General features: G+C 40.7%; 1 protein-coding gene across 1 annotated transcript in view; it reads right to left on the bottom strand.

Annotated features, from left to right (window-relative positions):
- Positions 1 to 14,846, bottom strand: part of LOC126335546 (leukocyte elastase inhibitor-like) — a 214,996-nt gene that overhangs the window by 95,428 nt on the left and 104,722 nt on the right. The window contains exon 3 of the mRNA XM_049998934.1: positions 11,463 to 11,855. Within this exon, the coding sequence (XP_049854891.1) occupies positions 11,463 to 11,855 (393 nt within the window). The remainder of the gene's footprint in view (positions 1 to 11,462; positions 11,856 to 14,846) is intronic.

Below are 14,846 nucleotides of genomic sequence, written 5' to 3'. Positions count from 1 at the left end.
ACTAGCATCATTTAAAGATGCTATTGATGAGGACTTAGAATCTTGATCTTTAATTTTCAATTAAATAAATGATAGAACAGAAACATATTTGGTGCCTAAGGTGCAAGAGATTTACTGCTACACTTCAGCCTCACACTGTTGCTACGAAAAACGGTCGTCATAGGATTGAGGGCTATTGTGGGGTGTGTAATACCAAGAAAAGTAAGTTTATAAAAATAAAGTAATGTCTGCGACAAGTAAAAGTATTCGTGAAGAAATTATACAAGAGCTTCACAAACCACTGAGAAAGAATTTTCCAAGAAAACCTGTTACATCCTATGGTATAGATGATTTGTGGCAGGCTGACTTGGTTGAGATGGATTCTGGTCACCTTAAAGGTATATCAAAATTCAACAAGGGTATGAAGTATTTACTGACTGTAATAGACGTCTTTTCAAAGTATGCTTGGGCTATTCCTGTTAAAGATAAATCAGGTGAAAGTATTACCAACGCTTTTAAAGGTATACTACAAGAAAGGACGCCGAAACACTTACAAACAGATAATGGCAAAGAATTCTACAATAAACACTTTAAAGAGCTCATGAAGATTGAAGGTGTAAATCATTACTCTACGTTTACAGAACTTAAGGCTTCAGTAGTTGAAAGGTTCAACAGGACTTTAAAGGAAAAAATGTGGAAACAATTTGCACTCCAGGGCAATCAAAAATGGGTTGAGCTACTTCCAAAACTGGTGTATGATTACAACAACAGGAAACACAGGACAATAGGGATGAAACCAGTAGACGTAAACGAAAAGAATGCAAAAAAGGTGGTACCTACGATGCAACTCAAAGCAGATGCGCCCAAGTTCAAGATAGGTGACAAAGTTAGGATAAGTAAACTTAAAGGCTTGTTCGAAAAAGGTTATACTGCTAATTGGTCGACAGAAATATTTGAAGTGACTCAGATCAATGACACAAGTCCGACTACATACAAGTTAAAAGATACAAGTGAAGAAGAAATTAAAGGAAGAAAAGACAAAGTATCCAGATGTGTATCTTGTAGAAAAAGTTTTAAGAAAAAAGGGTGACAAAGTATTTGTTAAGTGGCTAGGTTTTGATAGCTCACACAATAGTTGGGTAAACAGAAAAAATGTGGTATTTTAATGGTTAAAAAACCATTAAAATCTTATAAAAGTTTTAATTTTATTACGGTACCTACCGTCATACAGCGTTCGAGTCATGTCAACAGTTATGAATCCAAAGTCCTCATTCCACACCTTACTGCAAAGCTCTCTAAAGTCATTCCATTTAAAGTCTCCACCTACAAATTCGTCGTAGATGTGTTTCAAATTAATGTCATCTTGTCTAAATATGTTCAAAAAGTTTAGGTTGTCTCTCACTAACTGCTTGGGTATTTTAGAATACGTTTGCGCTAAGTAGAAACAGTCAATGTTCTTATGTCTTCCTCTGGTAAAGTATTCTCTTACAATATCTTGGTTTTCTGATATAAAGTCGTCAAACACTACAACAGAGCACTCTTCACATTCGTCTAATGGTATAATGTCATCACAGTTACTAACAAATGTAGCTACCTTCTCATTGTGTTCATTTTCAATTCTTTCACATTTTTCCATAAGATGTTTGTACTTAAACTGTTCTAAGCTTTTCGAGTAGATGTACAAGTGTTTAATGGTGTTCCAGTTAAGCCATCCTGGGCACAGAAGGTAATTATCAACCATTAAAGTTGTTTTACCACATCCACTTGGGCCAACGATAGCGCAACGAATTGAACTAGGTAATAACTTCCCATGTCTGCTTTTGATTCGTTTTTCTCGAATTCTGATCTTTGGATCCCAATCAGTCATTTTACTTTTTTATTTACTACTTATTACTTAATTAATAAATGAATAGAATTTTTGAAATTAGTGGTACATCCTCAAACTTAAAAAAGAGGCTAAATGTCCCAATAAGAAACATGTATACAAAGGTTGGTTTGGTCGGATTTTATTCAACATTCTTAACTCCAAATGTCACAAAGGATAATAACAGATTACACTATGAGAAAGATGGTGTGGTTAATACTTTAAATATTCCATCAGGGCAGTACAGTCTAGACAATTTAGAGAGGTGTATTCAGAGCCAGGAACCTTTCAATGCTAGTAATATAAAGATTAAGGCTAACGAAATCCTAAATAGAGTTGAGATAGAAAGCTTAGACTTTAAGCTGTATTTTAATAAGGAATGTAGTATTGGGAGGATGCTAGGTTTTAGAGACGAAATTGTGGAACCTGCAACAAAAGTTGTAGCAAATGAGCTACCGAAAATAATCCCTTTTGAAAAAATTAAAGTGCATTTTAACTTAGCTGATGGTATGTTTGTAAAGGATTCCGACCACTTTCATCGAGAGACAAATATTATTGCTTGTTTTAAACCCAAGTTGGAAATGTGTGGTCACTTACAGTTTGGCAGTCCAATTATATATGAACCGCGTTATCCATTATTTTTCCCTGTGCACGATAAAGTTCAAAACCTGGAAGTAAGTGTAACGGATGAGAACGAATGTGTTATAGATTTTGGTGGAGCTACAGTGACTGTTCTTTTAGAAATGCTTTAAAATTAAAATATTGCAGTAAATAAAATGAATAAAATAGAAAGCTATCAGTGGCAGTCTTTTCCAGTAAACGAGAAGACTAGAAATAATTTAAACCTCCCGAACAAAGATGTAGAAATAGACATCAAAGTTGGTGATGGTTGGTTTGACAACAATGCTTACTTGTATATGACATATAACGTTACTCATGCAAATGGCTCAGACTATACTTCTTACGAAGGCAAATCGAATGTAAAACTAGTTGACAACTTTCCGACACAGTTATGGAGTGCAGTAATTGTTAAGAAGAGAGGACACATTATCTACAGGTTAGAGTATCCGAGCATTTCTTCAACGGTTTTATACCACCTTACCTCTTCTCTCGACGATGACATTAGATTCGAGGGTAATTTCATTAACAATGGTAAGTTACGAAGAAAGGAAAACGAGGTGTTGTATCCGTTAAAAATGTTGGGTGGATTTTTTAAGGATTACAAAGAAATCATGTGGGAAGGTGAGTTAACAGTAACATTTGTGGGAAGCGCAAATGCTAGCGATGCCTTGTTTAGATGGTTTTCGCAAAATAATAGTGGTGCTGATATTGAAGGCTCTCGACCAGAGTTGGGTAAAGTAACCATTACCAGTTTAGAGATTAGAGTACCCATTGTTAAGTATGAGCCTAACTATGAACTAGAGCTAAGAGAAAAGATGCTAAAGGACCCTAAGATTCCGATTTCATTTTTTGATCTTCAGACGCAGGAAATAGCAGGAATTAGTGGTAAGAGAAACTTTGAGCTAGATATAACGAATTACTACAACTCTATGGAGTTTGACATGCCTTACTTTGTGTTTGTGGTGTTTCAGACCAACAGGAAAGGAAACCAAGATGCTGATTCATCAGTGTATGATCACGTTCATCTCCAAAACATTTATCTAAAGAATGGTAGAAATGAGATATTTCCTGAAGAACTGTGGAACATTGACCCTCCGGGTACTTGTTTGAAGGCATACAATGCATTTGCAGACTTTAAGAGAGTAACTGAATTGAAAGATGACCATAAAATTAGTGCATACAGTTTCATTAACTCGTACCCTATTTACGTAATCAATATGAGTAGGAGAAAGAATGTTGTCACTGCACAAAAAACTGCCATGAAATTGTCAGCTACTTTTAATGTGCCTATTCCTGACAACACTTTAGCATACATAATTATGTATGGTAAAAGAAACTTGACTTATGATCTTAAGCATGGACTAATTACTGAAAACTTTTAATTAAGCATAGCTTAATTACTGAGATGTTTTAATTTTAATGGTTCACAAGCCATTAAAATTTATGGAAACAACAGGTTTTACGAGAGTTGCGTTTACTCCAGCAATATCTAAAGCTTGCTCAAATCTTCGTTCATCAGTACCGAGATGAGCTGTATATACTACTTTAGTAGCCCAATCACGAAATCGATATCCTGTACCTGAATTGGATTTAAAAATAACCTTTAAAAGACCATTATAAGTAAAAAATGTTCGTTTGACTCGTTTTTGTTCTTCTGACCCATCACCGCTAATTTTGGCGGCTTTGGGGCATTAAAAATTTTATATAATCTAAATCTATATTAAAATTGTTAGTATTGTGAGTTAAATCTCTTATTAAGTTTTCCATTTCAAACAATTTTTCAATATCAATAGCTTTAAAGTATATTTTATTAACTTCTCTGACTCCTCTTACTTCAACTTCAAACGTGTTTCCAGCATCATCACGAAATTTCTCACAATCTTTTAGTTCTAAAATAGGCGGAGCTTCTCTTAATACTTTTTCACATGTTGTTCTTAGAATGATTAAGCCTGAGGCTGGCGGTATTATTGAAACATATCCTTGGGGTTATTGAATAAAAAATAAATAGGAAAATAAGGTAGACACAAACCACAATCTTAAACAAGATTAAGATAAGTATAATAATTTTTAAGGTAGACACAATCTTAATTAAGATCAAGAAAAATGGTAGACTATAAATAATTTTTAAGGTATACTTAGAGCACACTGTAAAGATAAGTAAGATAATTTTTTATGGTTAATAGGACCTTAAAAAAGTGTTGGTTAAGTATAGGAATAATTCTTGAAAAAATCTTCGATTACATTTTAAGGATAAGATTAGCCACACCTTTTAACACTTTTTATTGAGACTCTTTATTTAAATAGAATGGATGGTTCTCACCACACATTTAATACTTGTTTAAGATGAAGCTTAACCATAAACTTTCACAACACTTTTCAATGCGTTTTAATCTTTTTTAAGATTAGTTTGAACCATATTTTTTAATAAAATCTTGTGACTTTTTCATGGTTGATTTTAATCACAGCTTTTGGTTACGTTTTATAGTGACTTTGAACCATAAATAATTTCACAAGTGTGAAAGAAATTGAGATTTAATTGTATGGTTAGTTTTCACCTTAACCAAGATTTACTTTTAGAAACCTCATTGGACAGGGTGTGGTTGGTTTTAATCTTAAAAAAGATTTAAAAATAAAATTGGTTTAAGGTATACTTAGAGCATAAGTAAAGAAATTGTGAAATAATTTTTTAAGGCTAAATGGGACCTTAAAAGCTAAATAAAATTATGGTTGAATTTAACCCTAGAAGAGGGGGTGGTCTAGGGTTAAATTCAACCATAATTTTATTTAGCTTTTAAGGTCCCATTTAGCCTTAAAAGCTAAATAAAATTATGGTTGAATTTAACCCTAGAAGAGGGGGTGGTCCCTATACACCCACATACTACTAACTTGAAATCATGTAATTTGGCAGGAAGCAAAGATTTATACCACAAGTAAGGGAAAAAAACGCGAAAACTGTTAATCTATAAGTACATCGCACAATTTTTTGTCATTTGTTATCCTACTGTCTGTCCATCGGCAAAGTCCTCTTTTCCTTAGGAACGGGTAACTTACCAAATTGAACTTTCTGTCACACGCTGAGACGAATGGTCGCTTGGTGGTCTAAAACATCTACGCCTCTAAGTCAATAAAATCAAAATAAACGTAATTTATGTCACATATTTCGACACTCTCAAACTCTTCCATCAAAACTTTTAGGCTACTTCTCGTTAACCTAGAACTAATAATTTTGGCAAGAAGCAAGATTTTACAGCACAAGTAAAGCTAAAAACAGGAAACTTGTTAACTTGTAATTATGTGACATGAAAATATATTTTTTTATCATATTATCCGACTGATGTTGAGACCCAGTTCTGTAAGGAATGATTGAAATTATAAAGTTGACATTTATGTGTCATAATAAGGCCTATGGCCCCTAGGTGGATCCTATGCGTCAATGCACTCAACATTTCAGGCTATTTACGTCACATATTTTGATATCTTGCGAGTATCGATACCGCTAACAGACAAAAATCGTCGAAATTCTCCATTTCCCGGCTGGATGAACTATCTACATTAGTGTCCAAAATTAAAGTAACCAACTTCTATTTCCCCGTCCTGTGTCTAATTCACGGTATAATCATACAAACCGTCAACAGACGTCTGTACGATCGTGTTCTGCATGGAAGATGGCAATTCAGTGAACAGATAATCACGGTAACTATGACTTCAGGGCACGTATCGAACGGGGTAGTGTTTGCCGGGTAGTCCGACGTCTACAGTCGCACGGTGCAATGCGGTACTGAGAAACCCCTAGCAGACTCTGAGGTGGAGGGCCTTAGGAATAATGGAAGCACCAGAGGCGCAAACTGATGTGGCCCTATGGGTTAACGTGAATCGTTTTATTGGTTCCCGGAAGTGGTGACACTTTATACCAAACTGTATGCCGGAGATCAGGACAGGACCGACCACGTGTGGCATCTGAAAGAATGGACCGTTATTTGGATGTAAGGGCACTGCAGCTAGCATCTGACTTCGCAGCATCCCCTGGACGTGTTGTGTCGAGCAAACGGTATGCAGAGGGCTTCAGCAGATTGGCCTTTTTCGTTGGAAATTTGGAGTCTGTTAACCTCTGGTGTGCTTTCACGGAAGGGAACGTCTTGAGTGGAGCCATCAAAAGAAGCCACGTAGACGGTCGAACGGTGGGCCAACATTCTGTTCACAGTTGAGTCCCGATTTTGTCTGGAGGGTGATTGTCGACGGATGGGCACGTGGAACACTCTTTCGGGACCCAAACATTGTGAAAAGAGACCGATATCGAGGAGGATCCCTAATGGTGTGGGCGGGGATTATGTTGACCGCTCGAACAGAAATGGTTCAAATGGCTCTGAGCAGTATGGGACTTAACATCTTCTAATGCTATTATAAATATAATACTGCCATTAACCTGCATATTTTAATTTCTTTTCGTTCCATAAGAATTTTTTTTTAAATTAAAAAAATACTATAACGAGAGTAAGCTTTTGTTAAGTGTAGTTTATCTGTTTCAAATAACCTCTTTGTCGTAGGTGGAATAAATGTATTAAAACATTTTGTAAATAATTAGGTAATATGTCAAGTACAACTGTAATTAATTATATCAATTTTGGATATATATACTGTTATGCAATTGTAGATGGTACATACTTAGGTTTTTCGTAAGCAGAAGTGTAAATTGAAAAGGTGAAGGGATCATAGGCAGAACGGAACTCCGTTCTGTGGTGAAATGGAAGAGGTGGTGAGGCGCGAGAGTGAGATTTGGCGCGCGAGTGGCTCAGAGAGTTGGTAGCTGCCCTGCAAGTGGTCAACACGCATTACGTTGGTCAGGCACTAGAGGACCCGAATTTACCTGCAAGACTGGGTTTTGGCCTCGGACGTGTTATACATGATTGGCGCAGTACGGCAATAAATTAATAGCTCAGAAATCTGCAATTTTATCGTCGCCACCAAGAGGAAGACAGAGCTATGTACATCAGGAGCCGTACCTGCGCAATGTTACTACGCAGCACCGCCACACTCCACCTTCGACATCAGTAACAGGCGAAGTACTTGGTTTAGAAGTGTATCACAGTATGGACCATCCATCTTCAATCAGTGGAATACAAGTGTTAAACGTTCCTTTGTGTTTAACCGTGATTTTCCCATGTCATTTACCTTAGTAGGGTCCTTACCTAAACTAATTTATTCCGATTATCCTTCTTTTTATTAAAACTTGAATAATAGTAAATTACTGGCAAGAGTACTGTTTTGGTAGTAAATTCTGAAAATCATAATTAAATACTAAAGTTTTCACGTATCAGTTTAAGTGCCTCCGCTTTGCGTGACCATGAGAATAAGTTTTCAAATAGCATTTCTGAAAGTAAAGTAACATAATTGTTTAACTGCAACACACTTAAAAGTAATTGTTCGTGTTGCATCTCCATGTCAAAGAAAGCCAGACAAATATTGGTGTTAGTAAAACGTTAACAAATAACTCTCCTAAAGAAATGAAATTTAGTCGTGTTAAATAATAGTTTTGGTCATATGAATGATAGCTATAAGTTTAATATTTTTTTTGCATTTTTGTTGAAACATACGTGTGTCTTCCTAAATAATTTCTGACGTAAAGTGAAAAATTCCATAAGTAACAGAAAGTGGGATTAATAGTACTTACTGCCAAGTGACCGTAGTAAGTGAGAGCAGTTATTTATTCAGTGTCGAAAACTGACTGCATCTTTCTGTGCACACACTGTGCCCGATTTGGGCTGGCAGCCATTTTATCTACATCTACATCTACATGATTACTCTGAAATTCACATTTAAGTGCTGGGCAGAGCGTTCATCGAACCACATTCATACTATCTCTCTACCATTCCGCTCCCGAACCGAGCGCGGGAAAAACGAACACCTAAACCTTCCTGTTCGAGCTCTGATTTCTCTTATTTTATTTTGATGATAATCCCTACCTATGTAGGTTGGGCTCAACAAAATATTAAGCCAAACAGTTTATTGTGATAACAGGCTATGTCTGATAAAAGGTTTCCAAAAGTAATTATTCTCACTGTTTTTCCCACAAACTGTATGATTCGGAAAAATAGTTCGATACTTTACCATTAGGTTGACCTCGGTTAAAATCTCTCTGCGAGAGTCGATGGTTTGGAGTGCTGCGTGATTTTGTGGTGGTGTTCCTGCCGCTACTTACTGCACGGTTCTGACATTCCGAATCACGGATCTTTACAGTGGTAGAACTTAAACGTTCAGGTACCGTATTGACGAGAACGCTACAGTATTGTTGCAATCTGACGTCATAAGTGCCCTAAAACTTAGAACTACTTAAACCTAACGAACCTAAGGACGTCACACACATCCACGCCTGAGGCAGGATTCGAACATGCGACCGTAGTGGTAGCTCGGTTTCAGACTGAAGCACCAACAACCGCTCTGCCACTGAGGCCTGCCCGCTCGAACACCCTCTTCATGAAATTGTATGGGTGAATCAGCAAGACTTAACTGCAGTCAGGTTCAATGAGGAGATCTTGGGATCAGTTGTTGCGAGGTGCTTTGGGCCCAGACTTCGCGTTGATGGACGATAACGCTGACCTCATAGAGCACTGATGGTTGTAGTTCTTTTTTCTTTTTTTAACGGAAGATATTGCACGCATGGCTCTCCCAATTTCAATTCCATAGGGCACGTCTGGTATGTGCTAGGGAGATAGTTTGCACTACGTCTGCGTCCACCAACCACTCTCCACGACTCGCGAGCAGTTGTGCAAGAAGAATGGGCGTCAACATGAGATTGATGACATCATTCAGACCACCGAGCGAGGTGGCGCAGCGGTTAGACACTGGACCCGCATTCGAGAGGACGACGGTTCAATCCCGCGGCCGTCCCTCCTGAATTTAGGTTTTCCGTGATTTCCCTAAATCGCTCCAGGCAAATGCTGGGATGGTTCCTTTCAAAGGGCACGGCCGACTTCCTTCCCCGTCCTTCCCTAATCCGATGGGACCGATGACCTCGCTGTCTGGTCTCCTTCCCCAAAACAACCAACCATTCAGACCATGGGCTGTTTTGGTGCCAGAGGTGGTCGCACCCCACAGAACGTGTTAAACAGTTGTCAGAATGTGTGTGCAAATCCGTTTAGTTGGAAAAAAAGAAAGGACTTTTTGTCTAGACTTATACATGTTGCAGTGGATTACATTCCGTATTCTCTACGGTGCTTCTACTTTACTACCACCTGTTTATTCTGTTCTGTGGCAAAATAAACGCAACTTTGCAAAATTTCTGTTTGTTGCTTTAATCTTGGAGACCAGATTATACACATTTTTGCACTGATGTCTCGGTGCTCAAATCCTATTTGGACTTCTCCGGATTTTTACGTACAAGTAAGCTATGCACAAAAAGTGGTTGTAATGGTACTTGAATTACGTAACCATTACGGCAGGTCACCTGAACCTCTCGATACCAGCAATATTATGTTGTGTTTCTGTAAAGTAGTTAACATATTTCTCAGACAACATTCAGATTTGATTTCATTAATGCAGAGGTACTTTGATACATCGATATGTTTATATTGTAATGATATTATTCTTATGTGTATTCTTTCTTTTGGCACTATGACCTTTGACGTTTTTGTAACACTGATTTTTGGGCTCGTGTGCGATTATTTGAGAGTTAGAGAGGCGGACGTTGAGAAGGTCAAGTCTTGGACGTCATGTTGGAAAGACGCATATTGTAGACAGCTTATATAATGTGAACTTAAACAGTGAGGAAGATGTTTACAAGTATGTTTTGTATTGTGAAGTGATTTTTTGTGTGTTACGTGACATTGCAGCAAAAGAAATAAAAAAAGAAGTGTAACTTAAATTCGGAGTGCTGATTATTTTTTACATCACCATTGGTGCTAACTTTGAAAGATTTTATCTTCAAGAATGGTTTGTGAAGCGCATGCACAAAACTTTTGAAAATAGCAGAATAAAACCTAGGTCTCTTTCCATCCGAGCTTTGAACCATCACCACCTAGATTTCCGACGACTGAGCCATGATTTTACAACGAGACCAGCGTGGGAAACACGAAAAGATGAGTGCCTAATTTATTCATTATTACATGAAATGACTTTATTTGAAAAATTATACATAACTGTGCTTAAACTGACACAGAATATTTTAAGCGCAACGCAATCTGACTTTCCAAAATCCCTACAAAAGAATGTCCCTGACTAAAATTAACCTATAACTTCCACAAATCACTTACCTCACCAAAAACCTTCGTTACTCGAACTACCGCAATACATCGAGCGCCACTACTGCCTGCTAAATAAAAGATTCAAACTACTGAAGGCACTAACTACTGATAGGCATAGTTAGCAAATGAAAGATTTTGATAGAGAACAAACAATGTATTTACCTTAATAGTGTTCAAAAGGCATAGTATATATGGCAGTTCATGAGATCCAGTCTTACAAATTTCAAAACTCCGCCATTTCTCTCCAAACGAGCACCACTGCTGGCGGCTCACCTCCAACTGCGCAACGCTACGCGCTGTTAACATCCAGCTGCCTAACACTACAATGGCAGACAACAATGCAAACTAGCCACAGAGTGCACACATCACAGCCAGTGATTTTCATACAGAGCGCTACGTGGCGTTACCAATCTAAAACCTAAACAGCCTACTTACATATTAACTGCGCTCTAATGACACCTGCCACATAATAACTTTGTTGATGCCCGAAAATGCAGCAATTAGCACCGTAAGCAACACCACAATCATTATTAAATTTTTGACCTTTGTTGTGGTAGGGTTGTTACAAGGTGGTTCTCCTGACGTACGTGAGAGTTACCGCATAGACCCTGTTCCATCTCCACTCTTTATTTCGTAGTACCGTCTCACCTGTGCAGGAGACGACAGGGAACATTAAACGGACACTACTCCATCTTGCAGAGATATACGTTTGCCTCCAGACCTACTCAGCTGAGGAAGTTTGCTTAGACAGAAGCGGTTACCTGGCACCGGAGGTCGTAGCTGTAGGCGTAGGGCACTCGCGCGGCGTGGGTCATCATGTAGACGGTCCGCTCCTCGTCGGGGCTGACGCGGAACGGCTCGGGCCGCGTCAGCTGGGCGGGGAAGGGCTGCTGCCACGCGCCGTTGAAGTAGACGGCGCTGGCCACCACCAGCGCGGCGTCGTCGCCCACGTCCTCCAGGACGCGCGCGATGCGCCCGCGGGTCGCCGCCGACACCCAGCCGTTCACGGCTGCCACGGCGGACCAGCGGTCGCGCGCGAAGTCGACGGAGAACTCGTCGCTGGCCAGCACCTGGCGCACGTTCCGCCGGTACTCCTCGTTCAGCGGGAACGTCGCGTCCACGAACAGCGCGCTGGCCACGTTCGCGATCACGCTCTGGAAAGTTCACGCCCAGTAAAAATTCCAGTTCCCACTTACTTCAGTACTACCTGTTACAGCTGACAGGAACACAGATACGTGATTGTTATTATAAGGACAAGTTTTATTTCAGCTGCATCTACATACACTACTGGACATTAAAATTGCTACACCAAGAAGAAATGCACATGATAAACAGGTTCAAGAATGGTTCAAATGGCTCTGAGCACTATGGGACTCAACTGCTGTGGTCATCAGTCCCCTAGAAATTAGAACTACGTAAACCTAACTAACCTAAGGACATCACACACATCCATGCCGGAGGCAGGATTCGAACCTGCGACTGTAGCAGTCGCACGGATCCGGACTGCGCCCCTAGAACCGCGAGACCACCGCGGCCGGCGATAAACAGGTATTCATTAGACAAATATATTATACTAGAACCGTCTTGTGATTATTTTTTCAAGCAATTTGGGTGCATAGATCCTGAGAAATCAGTACCCAGAGCAACCACCTCTGGCCGTAACAACGGCCTTGATACGCCTAGGCATTGAGTCAAACAGAGCTTGGATGGCGTGTACAGGTACAGCTGTCCATGCAGCTTCAACACGATACCACAGTTCATCAAGAGTAGTCACTGGCGTATTGTGACGAGCCAGTTGCTGGGCCACCATTGACCATACGTTTTCAGTTGGTGAGAGATGTGGAGAATGTGCTGGCCAGGGCAGCAGACGAACATTTTCTGTATCCAGAAAGGCCCGTACAGGACCTGCAACTTGCGGTCCTCCGTTATCCTGCTGATAGGGTTCCGCAGGGATCGAATGAAGGGTAGAGCGACGGGTCGTAACACAACTGAAATGTAACGTCCACTGTTCACAGTGCCATCAATGCGAACAAGAGGTGAGCGATATGTTTAAGCAATGGCACCCCATACCATCATGCCGGGTGATACGCCAGTATGGCGATGACGAATGCACGCTTCCAATGTGGCTTCACAGCGATGTCGCGAAACACGGATGCCACCATTATGATGCTTTAAACAGAACCTGTAATGTCCGAAGAAATGACTTTTTGCCATTCGTGCACCCAGGTTCGTCGATAAGTACACCATCGCAGGCGCTCCTAGCTGTGATGCAGCGTCACGGGTAAACACAACTATGGTCTCCGAGCTGATAGTCCATGCTCCTCCAGACGCCGTCGAAATGTTCGTGCAGATGGTTGTTGTCTTGCAATTTGTTGACTCAGGGATCGAGACGTGGCTGCACTATCCGTTACAGCAACGCGGATAAGATGCCTATCATCTCGACTGCTTGTGATACGACGCCGTTGGGATCCACCCTCCTCAACCCAGCGATTCCATATTCTGCTAACAGTCGATTAACGCGAGCAGCAATGTCGCAACACGATAAACCGCAATCGCTATAGGCTACAATCCGACCTTTATCAAAGCCTGAAACGTGATGGTACGCATTTCGCCTCCATACAGGAGGCATCACAACGACGTTTCACCAGGCAACGCCGTTCAACTGCTGTTTGTGTATGAGAAATCGGTTGGAAACTTTCCTCATGTCAGCGCGTTGTAGGTGTCGCTACCGGCGCCAACCTTGTGTGAATGCTCTGAAAAGCTAATCATTTGAATATCACAGCATCTTCTTCCTGTCAGTTAAATTTCGCGTCTGTAGCACGTCATCTTCGTGGTGTATCAATTTTAATGGTCAATAGTGTACATACACTGCAAGTTAAGACCAAATGCAGGCCACTGGATACAATTCCTTAGAGTTTCTTCCCGTTCCAGTCACGTACGAGTTACAGGAAGAGTGATTGCTTAGAATGCATCTCTGCGCTATGTACTTAACCTGCTCATGAATAGTTCTCAGTTATTCAGCCGGGTGGCGTCGTCCAAAAGACATGACATTTCGGCAAGCCTACTATCTGTCATCCTCAGGGATTTCTGACGACTGACATCTGCTGGATGCTGCCTTTATGTCCTCCCCTCTCCCCCCATCTCCCCTCCACCTCCAGCAAACCTTCTCCAGGCTCGCATCTGGTGAGGTGATGGCGGAATTGCGTCGTCGTTCGTCGATACAGGGTCCTCAGTAACACAGCGACCGGCGCCGGATGCGTATCTCTACTGGAGAGGCGACAATGATGATTCGTCCTCTTCAGTTGTCACGACACGAGCGGACGTCCACTACATTTCCGCTGTCCTTTAGTAATGCTCAAGACTGGGTCCTACGGCAAGCTTATTTGATAACCGCTGCCCTTATTTATCCGCATTATCTTTGAGAAAACAATCCCGGAAGTGGTTGGATTGTTGCAACAACTTGGGTCCCGTCATCATTCATGGTATTTCCGTGGGATATGCACTACTCTGCCACAGAAGACTTTGTCGGCTAAACGTTGTCGGTGTGGCGTTTATGCTCAGTGCATCTCCCCTCATACTGTCCGGAGAGTCTGGCCTACATACATTTTCAAATGGTTCAAATGGCTCTGAGCACTATGGGACTTAACATCTGTCGTCATCAGTCCCCTAGAACTTAGAACTACTTAAACCTAACTAACCTAAGGACATCACACACATCCATGCCCGAGGCAGGTTTCGAACCGTAGCGGTCACGCGCAAACATTTTCCAACACTTATAAAGGATGCATCAGACTGCCGGTTTCCGGAGCTGTTGATCATCGTTGACTGATCCCAATAACATTTTCGTCTTTGCTTGTGGACAGAACACGCAATTGACGTCGTGCTTCCGGAGTATTCTTCCGATTTTTGCTGAAGTGTTGCCGACGTATGAAATAATAGCCGCCGCAACCGTTTTATCCTCGTCTCCAGCAGGCTGTGGTCTCGGCTTCGTCGGTTATAAGGCATGTATCCGACGGTGGCTGTAACCGTTCGTACCTAATACGGCTTGAAAGTGATTCAGTTCGTCTTCTAGACTGTCACAGTCTGAGTTTTCGCTTGCCTTGCGCACTGATGTGCTTAGGACACCTACTATTGTTTTCACGGCC

This window comes from Schistocerca gregaria, chromosome 2 (genome assembly GCF_023897955.1).
Source record: "Schistocerca gregaria isolate iqSchGreg1 chromosome 2, iqSchGreg1.2, whole genome shotgun sequence".
NCBI lineage: Eukaryota > Metazoa > Arthropoda > Insecta > Orthoptera > Acrididae > Schistocerca > Schistocerca gregaria.
The sequence above is the reverse complement of the archived record's forward strand: the minus strand, read 5'-3'. Positions and strand labels throughout refer to the sequence as shown.